General features: G+C 31.8%; 1 protein-coding gene across 2 annotated transcripts in view; it reads left to right on the top strand.

Annotated features, from left to right (window-relative positions):
* The first annotated feature begins 1221 nt into the window (after positions 1 to 1221).
* Positions 1222 to 19855, top strand: part of aop (ETS variant transcription factor anterior open) — a 43104-nt gene continuing 24470 nt past the window's right edge. The window contains exon 1 of one of the 2 annotated variants that reach the window (XM_076396649.1): positions 1222 to 1508. In XM_076396649.1, coding sequence (XP_076252764.1) covers positions 1494 to 1508 — 15 coding nt within the window. In that variant the 5' untranslated portion in view covers positions 1222 to 1493. The remainder of the gene's footprint in view (positions 1509 to 19855) is intronic. The other variant, XM_076396648.1, reaches the window with a different exon arrangement.

Genomic DNA, 19855 nt, shown 5'->3' with positions numbered 1-19855 from the left:
ATAATCTCAAAAGTTTTTGAGAAACTGTTCATAAAGCGACTCAATTGTATAATAGAAAAAAGAAATATCATTCCGGGATACCAATTTGGGTTTCGCAATGAGCACAGAACAACAGAACAAGTGCATATACTTGTTAACAAAATAAATATGGACTTAAGCGCCAAAAGATATTGTTCAGCCGCATTCCTAGAAATATCTCAGGCCTTTGATAAAATATGGCATACGGTATTGCAGGTTAAATTAAAGAAACTTCTCCCTCATCCGGATTATGAGCTACTAAATTCTTACCTCATGGATTGTCATTTGACTATAAAACGATATAAAGTCGCTGAACATACCGAATTACATGCAAATATTCAAGAGTTCCGCAAGGTAGTGTACTAGGTCCAGTACTATATCTTCTGTAAACACCAATCTACCTACAACAAAAATAACTACTTTGTAACATACGCCTTAGCCCCTCATGAAGATCCAGCCATAGCATCAATTTAAGTAGAGGTACCTACAAACAAACCAAAATCAAAAACAAATGTGACTGAAAAGATGGCGTATAAAAGCCTATGAAACAAAATCCAATAATATAACTTTTACGCTCCGTAGAAGAACATGCCCACCAGTCTATATCAATAATTGTCAACCCTCGCAAGCAGAGGATGTGAAATATCTGGGTATACAACTAGATCGACGCCTAACTTGGAAGAAACACATACTCGCCAAACGGAAACAACTTGGACTTAAATTCTACCAAAAGATATTATTTTATAAATCTATACTCAAGCCTATTTGGTCATATGGAATACAACTATGGGGAACCGCTAGCAAGTCAAACATATCCATCACAAAACGGTTCCAAAAGATCACTTAAAAAAGTGATTTTCTACATGCCATGTATATATGATATAAACATGGATACTTGTTGACCTTTGGACAGTTTGTGGAACTACTAAGAGTAATAAAAAACATATTAAATCCCGAAATATAATAGCAAAAACAATCATATACATTCATATAATAAAATAATTATATAAATTATTTTTAATACGCAATACCGAGATATAAAAAACATCCCTCAATTTCAAAAATAAATACAAAACAAATGTTTTTCGATAGCGAATCCCGGAATATAAAACGCAACCCCTAACTCAAAAAATAAGTAGAAAATGCCATTCGAAATGACCTATAAACTATGTTGACTATCAGAGTTCCGTTAACAATAATTTTGTTGTTGTTTCGCGTGAATAGTAGATCGTAATTCGTCAAGTATGCTCTAATGTATTTCAATGTTCGCCGTTCTATTTATAAAGTAAATTATCCGTCATTATACATACTGATAAAAACAAATGGTATTTACAACGAAAAAAATCTGGAGTGGGTAAAATAATATCCATTTTTCCGATGATAGCTTGTCAATTACAAATCGTAATCGGTGAAGAAGGTCCGTGTGCATCTATAAAATCGCGTCGTTAAGTGATTTAAGTGTAGAGCAAAAAACTATGAGTTTGTTTACGGTAAGAATTAATAATATAAGTGAGATGTCACCCGTATTGTAGTGCCCAAAGGGTTTCGTGGTCCAGTAGTCCACCACTTTATCTAAGAGTCAGAGACAACTTAGTTGTAGACGATAACGTTTCGATTGATATGAATCAATTAAAAAATGCCATAGTAAATACTGATAACGCTATTTGTATTGTTTTTATCGCTTATCATTACTAACTTCATTCTAAGGAAAAATACGTTCGCCATATCTCAAATATGTTCAATAAAACAGCCTCGATATTGTTAATTATGAAATATTTCGACTAAAAAATTGATAATGAACAGGATATATGTACAAGTATTCCTCGCGATAAACGCCACGATAATGATATAAAAGCGACAATACCTGTCATTAATGGCGAAACCTTTAATTATGTTATTATAAATGTGTATAATCAGTTTAGTCTAGATTTCCTGAAGATAATATTTATTCTATCCGAAAGCAAAGAAAAAAGAAAGAAAGAAAAGCTAAAACTATTCAGAAACTTTAATTTTTTAACCGACTTCAAAAAAGGAGGGTGGTTCCATGTTCGAGTATTATGGACCGATTTTCAAAATTCATTTTTTATTCGAAACAGTACACTAGTAGTAGGTAGTCCCAAAGGCACGGGGATTTGGGCAAAGGGTTTTCATATATTTTTTAAACTGATGTAACGAAAGACCCCAAGTCGTCCACTGGAAAAGCCGTTCAGTATGCTTTTTAAACACCGTTAAAAGCCGTAGAAATATTGCAGAAACTGCTTCTATAATGTAGTGGTTAGAGCGTTCAACCCGGAGGTCGCGGGTTCGATTCCCGAAGGGGGCAACGACACTTTCTGTTGATGTACTAGTTTGGTTAAAACATTTGTCAAATCACCTAGGTTAGGTAGCGGACCCCGGGGCCTGAAGCGTTCCTTATTTTCAATAATTATTTCTTAATTCCTATTTCGCTTAATACGGGCTGCACCTTTACTTGGCCTACCCGGTATAACACTTAATAAAATAACTGCGTAATTTATTGAATAAATATCTAACACAAAAATGAGAAAAATAAAGTACAAAAAAAATTAAGTGACTTCAGAAAATAAATATAAATAAGTTAAAGATAATCAAACTTTTCAGATTTTTAACACAAAAAAAACGTTTTAAAATAGAATATGTATATAATAATCGTAATATCTAAATAAAAATAAACAAAAACCTTATTTAACCTATTTACTACACGTATTTTATATTCTACTATATACACAAAATTTAGCTTAATACCTACCTAAACAAAGTCGATCACAAACAGTACAAAGTAATAATATAATTTTGTAACATATACAAAAAATTTAATTACGAACAAAACTAATCTAATTTGTTGTTTGGTACTGACTTAGTAGGTATTAAGCTAAATTGTGTGTATATAGTAGAATATTAAAAAGGTGTAGTAGATAGGTTAAATAAAGTTTTTGTTTATTTTCATTCAGTTATCATAACGATTATTATGTACATATTTTATTTTAAAACGTCTTTTCTCCGTTAAAATTCAAAGTTTGGTTATTTTTTCATATTTAAGGAGTTTCGGTTCAATTTTTTTCTTCAAGATATCGATTTATTTATCTTCATTTATGAATTATATTATCTTGAATTATTATATTATATTATTATGAATTATTCATTAATTATCTTCATTTTAATTACCACAACCAATCTCTTAACCAATCATAAACAACTCTAACCAAACCAATTTCTTTGATTTTAAATTAAGTTCGGAGTATCTTCCGATCAACCAGCACAATTTTTTGATTTTGAACTCAACTGCTCTGCTTTTTTGTATCTAACGTGATGTTTATTTTTAAATTAATTAAATATTTTTATTTTGCCTAATGAAACCTTTCCATAAACTGATGATCTCATAATTTTCAGGAGGATATGAATCTGAACCCTATGGAGGCCATGTCAGTACGCTTTTACGTTCTTCAAAAGTACATTTATTAGTTTAGTATCAGTGTCGTGTTAAAAGTTCCAAACCAAAATCATTTTCCTCAGTAAAAAGTACCTTTGTACTCCTTAGAATAAGTATTTCTAACGTTTAAAGGGTATCTTATTAAACTTTAAACAAGAACAAAACATTAATTGTTGGACTACTGCGTTTTATAGACACAAAAGGTAGTCTTTATGGTGAGTTTAGGATATTAATACCAACCAAAATGTGTGTTTTAATGGGGATAAATTCTAAAGACCTATGAACGCTTGGTAATCCGGGTCAGTTAACATTATAGATATAAGTAATTTATTATCCTTTGTATTGAAAACCTTTAATTCCTCACAAAATTCATAAAATCCGCTAGAGCATGATCTAGTGATTTCTTCAACCGATTACTAAATTAATCAGAATTAACTTATTAATTAATAAAAGAAACAATTGTCCAAGAAAAAAAGATAGGTTGATGTTAGATTGGTATTGATACGAGAGTCACTATTTATATATCGGGAATAGGAAAAAAACAAATAGTTAAGCTGCGAATATATTTTTCTTGTTTATCAAGGTACTCGCCACGATGAGCTATACACTTTTTCGTACGCTTAAACCAATTTTCAAAGCATTTATACCATTCCGAATGAGATATCTTCAAAACATGATTTTTGAACGCTTCAATAGCTTCTTTGGGCGATGAAAATCGTTGAACACGCAGTTTATTCTTTACGGATGGGAACAAAAAGAAGTCATTGGGTGCCAAATCAGGGCTGTACGACGGATGACCCATCAATTCGATGTTTTTAGTGCTCAAATAGTCTCTTCTTTGAGCCGATGTGTGAGAGCTCACATTGTCATGATGACGAATAATCCGGCGTCTCTTGTTTGTTTTCCTTATTTCACCGAAGACTTCTGGCAAACAAATGGTTGTGTACCAAGAATTTATTGTTCTACGATCCTCTAAAGGCACTGTTGCAATATGACCAGTTTTCCCGAAGAAACAGGCCGCCATTTGCTTTGAGGTGCTTCGTGCGCGAACAACTTCTGTTGGATTTGGTTCATCTTGGAACACCCATACAGTCGACTGTTGCTTACTTTCGGGTTCTTACGGATATATCCATGATTCGTCGCCTGTCACGATTTTATAAACGTCTTTCGAAGCACAGCGATTAAATTCCTTAAGCATTTCTTTACACCAATCGACACGAGCCTTTTTTGAGCGTTTGTCAAATTGTGTGGGATCCAACGCGAACATAACTTTCGTGTTCTTAAGTGTACAGGTAAAATCGCATATATGCTGGTGGAACTAATGGTTAGGGATGCCTCAATCTCACAATAGGTACCATGACGATCTTGCTTTATCATTTCGCACACAGCATCGATGTATTCTGGCACAACAGCCGATTTTGGACGACCTTCACGAAACTCATCGGACAGCGAACTACGACCACGATTGAATTGAACATACACGGTGGTTTTTGATGGAGCTTTATCGTCAAAAATCAAATTAAGTTAATTGTTGCACTCTTGTTGTGATAATCCACGTCCAAAATCGTAAAGAATCATCGCATGGACATATTAACCATTCAGTTCTATTTTCTGCCGAGACGATGTATCGCACGTTAAACTAATAATTTCATTTCTAATGCTATATAGTAGAGAAATATGTAAAATTTGCCTTAAGCATTACATTTTAAAGACCTCGAACTTACAGATGTTAGAATGTAACAGTTTCCAAATATCCAGACCATACCGGACCATTGAAAAAATAAGGTTTCGAAAGTAACTGATTTTAGTCACGCACTGTCTATGAACTATTAGAATTAGAAAATATTCATTATCTCAAAAACATACATAGACGTGTCACAACTCCTATGATTATCTTTACAGCTTCATAAAAAAATTTCTTCAAATCAGATGAATTTTTTTCTCAGATAATTATATAAATGGTGCAAAATGCAATTACTATATTCAAAAGTATATTTTATATATTTAGAATTGAAGTTTCCTCGTTTCCATTTTGCTTTTTTTACTTCATTTGACGCACGCAATCTAAATTTTCTTCATCGTATCACAACACTTACTTCCACTGATCCTAATTACCACTAATGTGTTCTGTTACCAATTTAAACCGAGCTTTTATGTTTTTCTTTCTATTGGAAACATTCCTTAGCAGGTCGTCTAGTATATAATTTCTGTTTACACCTTTTAATCGAGTCTTCAAATCCATTTAATAGAAATTAAAATTGATGGGTTTATAATATATCTGTAAACAACAGATAAGATTTTTTTACTAAATATTAGATTAGAATATCAGTGTATATCAGTTTTTCTAAATCTACCAGTTTCTACTGTGAGAGCTAAAGACACTCGAATGATATGTTGAAACAAAAGTATTTATTTACTTTTATAATACTTTAGAATACTTTTATTTAAATTCAATTTATTGGAAATCCTGAATCGAAGGTACGCATAACATTTTGTTTTAGTTCAAACCACAAAATAATATGAACAATTTAGTACATCTTGTTGCATGTTGGCAACACTGCATCAGTTTACATGTCAAGTGCTGGTGTTGGTTATATTTCCGTGTATTTAGTATTGTTCTGCCGTGGTTAAATCAAGCGATTGGTGATATATGTTTAACATTTGACGAGCGACAGTACCTATTTTTATTGTTTGTTCTGGCCTAAAACCAGGCGGTGGAATGCATGACTGGTGCATACATGGTCGCGGAGACTTTCTCTGAAGTGACAAGTTATGTTACAAGGACCGGGTTATGTCAGACTGCCTCTGGGCTTACCAATATACTAAACCTACTGCTACTGCATTAAATTTGGAGATATGGCACCCACGGGTTAATCGTTATTGGGCACGAGGACCCGCGAAATAACAAAAAAAGAGGCAAAAGGGGGCAAAAGTTATGACTGTAAGTTGAGACGGATAAGTTTGTTTCAGCCTGGAAAAGGGGGAGGTTAACGGTGACGCGGTGCTAAGCTCCCAGCATGTCGAAGTGCTTGATTTCTGGAGTGTTAGATTCCCTATGAATTTGAATATTTCTGACAAACCATGAGGCGTTTAAGATTCACCTGAGGAGCTTATTTTAGAAAACTTGAAGCCGTTTTACCTGGTTGGGTGTAACAAACTTGACAGTACCCACAGTGATGACAGCATACTCAAAATATGTTAAAGCATCATCGGCGAAGAGGGATAATGGGCAAAACTGAGAGTTAACTGACAACAGGACTCAACACTCCCTTAAGTAAAACGACTGAGTACTTAGACAAAAACAATACGGCGGGAACTCCACATAGTTAACATTCATAGAAGAACTGCTATTATGAAATCTTCTATAAGAGAAACTAATACTAAGCTAACGAATACTAAAATGTAAAGCTAGACACTTGATTATTTCAAGAATGTGGTGAAGAATGTGTTTATGTGTTCTTACTGATTCTTTCACTAAACATAGAGGAATTATGATTTTGGCTCCAATAACGTAGCATTCTACTGGCTCTCCCATTTACATCACCGGTCAGATTACTACGAATAAATATCTCAACATCCTCAAGAAGTTCTTAATATGACCAGCATATTGGTGCCAAACATTGCCATATTCCAAGATAATAATTCGCCCATATACACAGCCAAAAAGGTTTGGGTTGGAGCATCAGGATATCGCCAAAAATCTTCTTTGGCTCGTATAATATTTAGACCTCAACATAATTGAACATATCTTACCCAGCCTGGTTACTGGTGTGACTGGGATCAATTTCCTTGTCGGATTTTATACTCTTGCCAAAGGACAATCACAAATGTTAAACAATCATGAACTTAAATTTACGACCATACCTCGAGGATTCGAACCTGCGACTGTCGCAACAGTAGGAGGGCCGTCCTGTCGCCTTTACCACTGAACCAACCAAGTTGGCCAATATATTATTGTATATTAATACACAATGTATAACGTAACACACATTATATGCCATGACAGAACTAAGGCAGCTAATAACTGCAAGGCCGGATATATACAAAGATTTTAGGGAAATGAACAAGATGCACTATATTATTGGTTCGTTCTGTCCATGCGCATTTCTATAAGAGACAGAAATGTACATATTCCTTCACGTACTAACTGTAAAAAAAGGAAAAAATGATTACTGAATAATATTAATATGCAATTTACTATTTCATTTTAAACGATGTAGAATTACTTTTATATTTGAATATTTTGTGGATCTGTAAAAAGGAATGGAATTTTTCTATGGAATGAAATAATACCCCACAAATGTTTTAGCGTATTTTAATGTGTTAATTGCTTTTTTAAATAATATACTGTAATAAATATGAACAATACAACAGAATTCAAATAAGACCTAAAAACTAAAGATGTACAATAAACATAAATACTAAATAAAAATTAAACATATACCTAATCATGGAAAAAAAAACTAATCCATGACATAATTAAAAATTATCGTACAATAACTACTACAGCTTTTTTAAATAAAGTAAATGCTTCATTCATTATTGAACGAAAATCGAGAAACTAATCGAAATATTACCTATTATTACCATAAAAACAGTCAAAACTATTTTACTATTTATCATTCACAATTTGAATCTTTTTACCCTATTACATAAACAATCTTGAAAAATATCTTTCTAAAATGCTGCTATATTAATATACAAAATATAGTAATTTTCAAGCAAAATACCTAAAAAATTGTAAAACTATATATATATATATATATATATATATATATATATATATATATATATATATATATATATATATATATATATATATATATATGTAAACATAAATTGGGTACATTTTTGTCAAGGGCGCGGCTAGGACGACAAAGCAAGAACGTCGAAAAATCAATCGAATGAAACTAGTAGAACCAAAAATAGTGACTAAAAGTACACGGCTGAAATAGTCGATAGTAAATCAGTCGGGCCAAAAACAGCAAATAGTAAAAAGTATCAGTCGGTAGTAAAAAGTAGTCCATTACTAAACAGTCGATAGTCGTTTTCAATCGATAGTTCCCAACGCTAATTATGTATATACAGACTTATTAATGTCTTTTATATATTTGTAAAAATGTTATGAAATTCATAAAAAAAATAACAAAACACTAGCGATTTTTAATTGATGAAAGCCAAGCTATAACGACAAATTGAATTTATGAATATATATAAATTACAGTAAGTACCTATGCTATTATTAGTATATATATAGTATAGTATATATATTAGTATGTAGTTATTGGTATACTATATATTATTGATAGAAAATTTATTTATAAACGTAACTGAAATTAAAACTATGAACAAAAATTATAATATATTCTAGATGTGACAACACTGATAAAATAATAAGGATAGGAAACTTTTCAAAAATCACATAATTGCAGTTAATGTAAAATGTAATTAGTCATCTAACAGTTTCTCGTGTGTTAAACTTGTATATATCAATATTAGGATCATTGTTCCTAGTGGTTATTAAAAAATATTAACTGTAAGTATGTATGTTTAATTAGAATATGAAATGAGTACTGACACTGTTGCAGACACTATTATACATATTTGGAATATGCACTACAGTGAGTGCACTTCTAGATAAAAAAATATAAAATTTTAAGAATATATTCCGGCCATACGAGAAACATTGGTAGCGTGAAAAAACGAAATGCAAAGGAAGTACATTAATAAAATATGAATGTACATGTACCAATGTACGAATGCTGTTACTTCGACATTGAAATATATCATATTTGTAACAGTTTTTAATTTACTTCTTTCGTTTTCAGTACCTCAATTAAAATCCTTTATTTATATTAGGTATTTATATATCCCGCCAAGAATTTTCTTTGGTTGTTAGTACAATAGTTAGACCTCAACCCAATTGGATTTTTATGCAAAATTTTAGAGCAGAGTGAGGAGTATATTTCAATATTCAACATCATTGAAGCAATTGGTGGGTGTTTTTATACAATATGGAAATTATTCAAACACTTATGCGAAGAAATGCAGTTATTACAAAAGCAAATGATGGTTACTATACACTATATAAATTACATTGGCAAACTAACATAATTTCTTATAATTGTAATTACTATTACACAAAGTAATAGTGTAATATTTTAATAATTTTAAATATTTTATATATTTTTATATGTCTAGTAATATTTTATAAATATTAAAAAAAAATTAGTCTCTTTTTACCAACTATGGGTTTGTCTAGACTGGACCTAAAGTTTAACGTGGGCTAAGAACCACGGTCCTCAACATTAAGCCTACCGACTGGCGATCAGGATTCGAACCCGCGGCTATCGCAACAGTAGGAGGACCGTCCCATCGCCTTTACCACTGCGCCACCAAGCAGGCAAATAAATATTAAAATTGTTGATATTGTTGTTCCTATCTAGAGAGCGATACTACAAGCGCGATAAAAAAAATGTGAATTTTATGATGCAACAATTGAAAAAGTATGGAATGTCAACTTTGTTGGTATACATTCGCGTGTACACAACGCTTATCAGAATAGAAATGTAAAGGTCTTGAGAGTAAACATAGAACAGTAAATTTATTTGCGTCACTCATCTCGATTTATAAACAAATAATATACCGATTTTCGTTTAAAATATCCAATGACTAAGAAAAAACACTTTGGTAATTAAACTATATTCTTCTTTACTTCAAGTAATATGTAACTCAGTATTAGAGACACTTCACTACAGACTAATAGTTCTCTATTCAAATTTTCTTGTTGTAGTATAGATTTGTTATAAAGTCCGACTAGTCAACTATTACAATCATACATGATAGATACTTCAAAACTTAAAATTCAGACACAAAACTTAATTTTTTTTGTGAAGCCAGTTCAGCTGAATATTTTTAGTTTGACTTGTCATTTAACTTTAGAAAAAATGCGGGACAGGTCTCCCAATGTGAACCAAGATCAAAGAGGTGTAAATATGGGGACATCAAACCAACTAATATCCAAGTCTACCAAAACAGTTCTTCGATTAATTACCAAAGCTTATCGCTCCGTAACCAACGAAGAACTACACGATGACCTCAAAATCAAAAGAATACTGCTATCCCAGCAACGTGAAACCAATTACTGGACAAAACGCAGGAAATAAGATTACAATTAACTCTAGGTTAAGTTAGTCTAATTTAATTTTAATTTATGTCACTCCCTCACTTGTGAATTGAAGAAAAGACAAAAGAAAGTAACCATACACTAACGGATATCAAAAATCATGGTTTTGTTTAAATCTAACTTGTTAATATTTTTAAAGATATACAAATATTGCTCTCATGTGTCCCTCCATCCACTTCTTGGTTTTTCCAATTATTTCCATCGCTAAACGAAAACAAAATTCATTTTTGATTGAATAACTATATCAACAAACATAACTACACAATTCGTGTAAATATAATCATCAGGTCCATATGTTTGATGTACTTTATGAACTCGTAAAATCGAAATGATTTTGACTCGAACTTTGTAGTTAATTTCTATAGTCATGGTCATCGACTTCTTCGTTTCAGAATGTAGAATTGAAGTTGAAACTGAAATTCCTGCTTCTATAAAAGGGTGCAACGTATCACACAGCTTCTGTCAGAATAGATGGCTTGAAAAGCGATACTTGTTTTATATTTTAAAGTCTCCTTTTACCAACTAGGGGTTTATCTGGACTGGACCTACAAATTAACGTGGGCTCCGAACCACGGCCCTCGGCATTAAGCCTACCGACTGGCGAGTGACCAATTTTGAAATCATCCCAGAAGACATCCGGTCTTACCCAGCCTGGTTATTGGCGTGACCGGGATCATTTCCCTTTTAGTATTTTGCACTCTTGCGTAGAATAATCACAAATATTACACCATCACAAACATATATTTACGACCCGCGACTATCGCAACAATAGGACCGTCCTGTCGCCGTTACCACTGCACCAACTAAGCCGGCTAAAACGAAACTTTTGGTGAATATCGTGGAATTTAATGCCGTTAATAATTTTCTATTGAAATATGTAAGGTCGCTAGTTCATACCCATCAGACAACTTGAAAAAAAACATTCGCCACATTATTACCGACTCCAAATACAAAATAAATTATCGAAAATTGAAGTATACGCGCAGTGTACGCCAGACGTCATAGTGAATTAGCGATTCGTCTAAATTTTGCAATCAAAATTCATATATATATATATAAGGAATACCTATACAAGGAATGTCTTAGGTCCTACTTCGTGGTTTATTAACGAAGTAATGCTTCCTGTACTAATCAAAAAAGCTTAACTGAAAGAATATATAATATTTCAGATAATATTTTATCAAAGGAGGGTGCTATTGGAAATAACACTTAATATAAGAATATTAGCAAATAATTATTACCCACCGGCTTGGTGGCGCAGTGGTAAAGGCGATGGGACAGTCCTCCTACTGTTGCGATAGCCGTGGGTTCGAATCCTGCTGGGGCACGGTCGTAAATTTATGTTTGTGATTGTTTAAAATTTGTGAATGTTCTAGGCAAGAATGTAAAATCCGACAAGGAAAATGATCCCAGTCACGCCAGTAACCAGGCTGGGTAAGACCGGATGTCTTCTGGGATGATTGACTCGCCCGTCGGTAGGCTTAATGCCGAGGACCGTGGTTCGGAGCCCACATTAAACTTTAGGCCCAGTCCAGATAAACCCATAGTTGGTAAAAGGAGACTTTAAAATATACTTTAAAAAAATATGTTAATTGCTATTTTTAAATAATATAATATAACCAATATAGATAATACAATATAACTTTAAATAACCTAAAAACTAAAGATGTACCATAACCATAAGTACTAAATAAAAATTTAATATATAAAATAAAATTTAATGATAGAAAAAAATTATGACATAATTTTAAATGATCGCACAATAATATTAAAATAATATTACCTAATATTGCCATAAAGAGTGTCAAAAATATTTTACTATTTATCATTCACAATTTTAATTTTTTCACCCTAATACAATCTTGAAAAATATCATTCCAAAATGCTGCTATATTACTATAACTATAGATATTACATATAAATCTATGTAAGCATAAATTGGGTACATTTTTGTAAAGGTCGCGGCTAGGACGCTAGAGCCTGGACAAATCAGTCGAATGAAACTAGTAGAAACCAAAATAGTAACTAAAAGTACGCGACTGAAATAGTCAATAGTAAATAGCAACAAGATCAGGAACCGAAAATAACAAGCGAAACAGTCGATAGTAAGAAGTTATCAATTACTAAACAGTCGATAGTTCCCAACGCTACTTTTAATATATCAATATAACATAACATTTAACTATATTTTGCAATTATGGGATAAATAAGATAATGTTAAAAAATATGATCGATCTACAACCAAAACGGATGTAGGAGAAATAGCAGAGATAAATAGGAAGGATCGTGTGCGACGTACTCTAATCTGTAAACATACAAAACGCGCCGAACTCTACATAAACAATCTCGATTGACGTATGCAGATCATATCTTCTTTTTTTCTAGTATTATCAGTTCGCATTTATCTCCAAATATTCTGAGCCCGCTGCCGTTCGTAGTCAAAAATACTTGGGATATTACGAATTTTGGTATGGTGTGATTTGTTTAACGCTATTCGCCGATATCTTTTATATAATTTTATCAATAACAGATGATTCTGTGTTGTTGTGATTGAAATATCGAGTGAGGAACCTTCGATAAAATTGTATTTATGTTTTGAATAGTGTTGTGCTTAGTAATTTTAAAAGTTCGGACATTTCGACTTTGATTTATTATAGCAGTTTACATTATTATTATTTGAATACATTAAGAACAGTTTCAGTATCCAAATTGATGTATAGAGCCTCACAAAGTTGTAACAAAAAACCACTTAAAATTGAACCGACTTCAAAATATAAATAAGGAATAAGGAAAATATTTTGAAATAAAATATTTATATAATAATCGTTGTAATAACTATATAAAAATGAACACAAAATTTATTTAACCTATCTACTACACGTATTTTATATGTTACTATATACACACAATTTAGCTTAATACTTACCTAAACTTATTTATCTATTTACAATATTATTTTCACTACTGCCATATTAGATTTGTTTTTTTCGTAATTAAATTTTCTGTATATGTCATAAAATTATAACAAGGCAATTGAAAAGTCCCCGGCCTACCATAATAAAACACATTTTTATGGCAAAATTAGTTTTTTTTATTCAACATAATTCCGTTCAAGGGTGATACACTGATTATAGCGACCCTCCAACTTTTCGACACCATTTTTGTACAACAATTTGTCCGATGTCCGATGCTTCAAAATAGGTCCCAGTTTCGGCGATGGTCTCTTCATTCGACAAAAATTTCTTCTCACTGAGCTTTCTTTTGAGATCTGAGCACAGGATATAGTCGCTGGGGGCTAGATTTGAAGAATACGATGTATGAGGAAGCAATTCAAAACCCAATTCATGGATTTTTGCAATCATTTTCACTGACTTGGCGATTTCGTCCTTCAGACGGTCCAATAAGGCTGTGTAATAGACGCTGTTAATGGTCCTTCCTTTTTAAAGATAGTCCATGAAAATTATTCCATGCGCATCACAAAATATAGACGCCATAACCTTGCCAGTCGATTGTTGCATTTTAGCACGCTTTGGAGCTGGTTCATTGTGTACAGTCCACTCGGATGACTGTCAATTGAACTTCGGAGTGAAATAATGTAGCCATGTTTCATCCATTGTCACATATCGACGCAAAAACTCGGATTTATTACACTTAATCATCTTCAAACACTGCTCCGAATCATCAACTCGTCGTTGTTTTTGGTCAAAAGTGAGCTCGCGCGGCACCCACTTTGTACAGAGCTTTCTCATACCCAACTATTCGTAAATGATATGATGTACACGATCAGCTGATATCTTTAGAGTGTCTGCTATTTCATTCAATTTCAATTTACGGTCGTTCAAAATCATTTTGTGTATTTTTTTTATGTTTTCGTCGGTAACAACCTCTTTTGGCCGTCCATTACGTTCACCGCCTTCGGTGATCATTTCACCACATCTAAACTTGGCATACCAATCTTTGATGGTTGATTTTCCTGGGGCAGTATCCGAAAACTCGTCATCAAGCCAAGTTTTTGCTTCAACTGTATTTTTTCCCTTCAAACAGCAATATTTTATCAACACGCGAAATTCCTTTTTATCCATTTTTCACAAACTAATGATCCGACAGCTGTCAAATGTATACACGCATCTTTTGAGGGTTAGGGATAACTAAAAACATATGGATTTAATTCTGGTAGCGCCATCTATGTGGCAGGCCGGGGACTTTTCAATTAACCTGTTATGTATTAACACTGCTGTTTTTCTATTAAGTGCGCCTCACTACACTACACAAAATCAAAAGATTTTGTTATTTTGAGTAAGTGTCTTTCTGTTCTGGTGTTCTCCAAAAGTTGTATTGCTAATATTACAAATGACAATCGTGATAATTTCCATTTGTGATATATCACATATGTAGAGTAGGTAAAGCCCCATAACTGGCCCCATAAATGGTCCATAAATTGGCCCCATAAGTACTAGAGTAATCTCAATAATTACAAGAGCTATAGCCCCAACCGTATTTGGCATACCGTTCTTCGTGTTTTTGAATTATTCGGAACGGACCTTGAAAGAAGACCATGAAAAATAGAAGAGCTGAAGTTGCAACATGTAACAATTACGAAACGTTGGCTAGCTTTAGTCGCACTATATATCTAATAAACACGAAGCCCAAAGTTCAAATTTAGTTCGTTCTTCTTCTTAAGTTTTGTTGTTAAAAGTAATATTGTATAGAGACTAAAAAATACAACCATCCGGTTCACTCAATCGATCTACGTAAACCGACCTGCCGACATTCCACCGCCGACAATTCGCCATCAGGAATGTTCCTCTTCCTACTGACTAACGCGGTTTTTCTTTCTTTATCGCAAGGAACAATGAGCATCGGCCACCATGGCGAATCCTGTCGAAAAAACGGTTCCAGCAGGTGAGCGGTGCGGCACGCCGCTCTTTGCAGGAATTCAGCGACCAAAAATCGAACCGGAACTCCAATAGTAACGCTAAAAGTGGGACTCAAAAATCGGAGAGTTTTCGCCGCGTTATTATAAATGAATTGTCGTAGTTCTATTTAATCTCAAACGGGATAACTTAAAATAGCACCCCTCCTGAGATTAATTCGATATGAAGCAAGTATTATAAGTAAGTTGTTAGGCTTTAATATAAATATTACATAAACGATAAAATAACCGTAAGTATACCGGGAGACGTGCTAAAACTCCACGCGAACGCGGAAATGCCAGCAGACCAAAGATTGTTAATGCTATAATAGATTTGTTATTACATTACGTCGTCGTTGCCTTTATATAATTCGTAACCCACAAAAAAGTGTCTTGTAGGTTAACGATGAACTTTGTCTGTTGCCGAATTCGATAGTTTTCGTAATATGTCGAGGGGGGAGGCTGAATCAGAACCGGCGGTCGTTTGTTCCTAGACGGAAGCTGAGGACATTCTGACCATAAGGAAAAGGCTGCGGGTCGTTACACCTCCGATATTAAGTGACACGTTTTTTCCTTGTTCAGAGTTCGCGGAAAATGTCTATGAATAAATACTTTTGTAACGTTGTGGGTATATAAAATTGTTAAATACTTTCAAAGCTTGTTCAAGAAACTACTAAAGATTACTAACAAATCTAAAATTGATTTAAACAGATTAAAATTACAAAATGATCTAAAATTACTGAAAAATGTTAATTAGTATTAGCTATTTAGTAATAGGTACTACCAATATTAGCTATATAAAATATGTTTATTCATCTATAAAATATATATATGTTTATTGGTATTAAATTTAGCTGTCACGATATTTTGAGCTTAATAATTAAGGGGCAGTAATATATTAGCTTTATAATATAGCAAAATGGCTTTATTTTTATTAGAAGTATTTTCCATGACGATCAATATCTTTTTGTATTCGCTGGTACCACTTTTTAATACTTTAGTCCACTCTGGTTAAAGTACATTCAAAAGATAGTTGTTGAAAAATCTATTAAAAACTACTAAGCAATCGAAAATTAGTTTAAACCGATCAATATTACAAAATGATATAAAATTACTGAACATATCAATTAGCAGTAGCTATTTAGTAATAGGTACTACTAACATGAGCTAATAGTATTATAAAATATTTTTACTAATATATAAATTCAGCAGTTACGATATTTTGAGGTTAATAATGAAAAAATAGTAATTTATTAACCAAAACGGCTTTATGTTTATTCGAAGTATTTTCCATGATGATCAATATCTTTTTGTATTCGCTGGTACCACTTTTTAATACTTCAGTCCACTCTGGTTAAAGTACATCCAAAACATAGCTGTTGAAAAATCTATTAAAAACTACTAACCAATCTAAAATTGATTTAAACTGATCAAAATTACAAAATGATATAAAATTACTGAACATATTAATTAGTAGTAGCTATTTAGTAATAGGTACTACTAACATGAGCTAATAGTATTATAAAATATTTTTATTAATATATAAATTCAGCAGTTACGATATTTTGAGGTTAATAATGAAAAACTAGTAATATATTAATGAAAATCTGATGATCATTACACTTTTGCATGCTCTTGGACCAACCCTCGTAAGACTCTTTCCATTCTGATTAAGGTACCTACTTCAGACGTTCAAAAACAGAACGGCAACACATATCAGGTAACAAAAAAATAATTTGGTGCCAATTCAAGGTTATGCGGAGGACCCATCAATTCCACTTTTTGACCAACCAGCAAATAGATAGAGAACTTGCATTGTTATGACGAAGAATGATCGTTGATTGCCACTCCTTTTTTGCCTAAAAAACGGCAGTGAATTATTCAGAATTCACCATTCTACGTTGCTCTAACAGTACAATTGGTGCGTCCAGTTATTTCGAAACAACGCAAAAATCATTTGCATAGAAGTGCATTGGACATAATTATTTCAATGCAATTGCATTGGAATAATTTTTCTTGTCAGATTCAGTGCATCGTTATTTTATTTAGAGCTCATAATCAACAATTCATACTGACTAATATTTTTGAGCTTTTATCAAATTATCGGGATCAAATTGCAATATTATTTTACATATACATATACATAACATATATCGACATATAACATATAATTACAGTATAGTAACTTTTTCTAATATTAATATACTATTAGTAATAATATTAGTAGAGTATAATAACTTTCCATAGATATACAGTATATAGTACAAAAGATTTAAATATATCTATGTTTCAATGTTATAGCTAATAGTAATTTATATTATATTAATATAAACATAAACTTGATAAAATATGAGCTAGACTAGAATCATTAGTAACCTACTTTCTACCTAATGTGTATTAGATGAACATAACCTGATTCTAATTAGGAACTGTATCTAATTAAGCAAGTAGCTAAGCATTTTTCATGTTAGTAACCTGATATAATATTACCTCCTTTCTTTCGAAATAATCTTTCTTGATAATAACTATAAGATACTTATGTTCATATGATATAGTACCATTAACTTTATTAACTTTATTAGTAATAAATAGTGAATTTACTAGTGCTAGCTTTCTAAAAAACAAATAATAAAAACAGTATATGTAACTTAGTATTTGCATTAAAATAGCTAGTTCAATTTAGGAGATTTTGCTGATTTTAATATTATATAAACAGAGGATTTTACTCCTCACTAGGGGTGTCGGCCACGGAAAAATATATCGATATAACGTTTTCGATATTTTTTAAAAAATATGTTAAACATTTAACAAATTGAACCGACTTCAAAAAATAAATAAGAAACTCACTAAAAAGTAAAAAATAATCAAACTTAGATTTTTAACAGAAAAAAACACCTTTTAAAAGAAAATATGTACCTAATAATCGTTATAGTGACAAAATTAACAAAAACCTTATTTAACCTATCTAATATACTACACGTATTTCATATTCACACACAAAATTATATTATTATTTCTGCACTGTTTGGATATTACTACATTTATTTATTTACATTTTGACTAGTTTATTTTAGGAAAATTTGCTGATATATATTATATATATACGTAAATATATATATATATATATATATATATATATATATATATATATATATATATATATTTATGAAACCTTAACTAATACTAATAATTACCAAATAAATTATTGAGTATCTTCAAGTAATAGACTAAATAATTAAACATTATCAACCTTCTGAAACAACTATACAGAAACAAAAACATATTTTGTTGTTCCTGACGTATTAAACAGGTCCAAGTAATTAGACCAGTTTCTCAACACTAACCTTCGTCACTCAAAAACTACTGTGTGGTTCCCAATAATTTTTCCCCATTTAACACGACACCACACACTTGTCAAACGACGTACCTATCAAATGACGAAATAATTACCCTTGACTGAAATTGAATTGCCCCCATTGAAATTTTCGATAGAATATTCGCAGTAAAATGTTTACTCCTGTTATAGGGTGTATTTTATTATTGATAAGTTATTTAAGATATCTATTCAATAAAAAAATAAGTCTTATAAATTAGTATGACGTAGGATTTTCGAGAAAATGCTTAAAAATATATTAAAAAATGTTACATTTCTCTCATCTACTCGATCAAACCGATAACGTTAAACAGGATTATGAAAAATATTGAAAACACTGATAGCATATCAAAATGAACACCCCACCATTATTCATGCCTCAGGATATATTGAAGGAATTATATTTATCAAAATAATTTTGAACAATCAAGATACTTTTAAATAATAAAAAATGCTAAAGCAAATCACCATAAAGGTCAATCAAAACATTCAATCACAAGAGATTCCAAAGCCAGGATTAATGTTAAATAAAGTGACATGTGATGTATATGGTAGGGGTGCTCACAGTCACTTAATAAGACACTGTTGCCCTACTAAATTGTTGACCCAAACATCCTGTGTCAACAGTTAAAACAATTAAGACAAAAAAGTCTAATTAAGTGAACTACACACATTTTGGGAGATTTTTTATTTAAAATTCATTAGAAACATGAATTTTTATTGTTACACTAAATTATGTATTATTCTGATAATTTTTTCACTTTAGTAAACATGCATTTATTGAGAACAATGGGTACAAGATATATTAATCAAAATATTTTATCAATTTTTTAACGATCTAAATGACCTTTGAAATATTGACCCGTGTTTTCGTCCAATAAGTCTTGGAATTCATTGCCTACGAATTTTTGGGCTCTC

The sequence above is a fragment of the Rhynchophorus ferrugineus genome, unplaced genomic scaffold (assembly GCF_030347505.1).
Source record: "Rhynchophorus ferrugineus isolate W39M unplaced genomic scaffold, kcgeb_rfMv2 rfM2, whole genome shotgun sequence".
NCBI lineage: Eukaryota > Metazoa > Arthropoda > Insecta > Coleoptera > Curculionidae > Rhynchophorus > Rhynchophorus ferrugineus.
The sequence above is the reverse complement of the archived record's forward strand: the minus strand, read 5'-3'. Positions and strand labels throughout refer to the sequence as shown.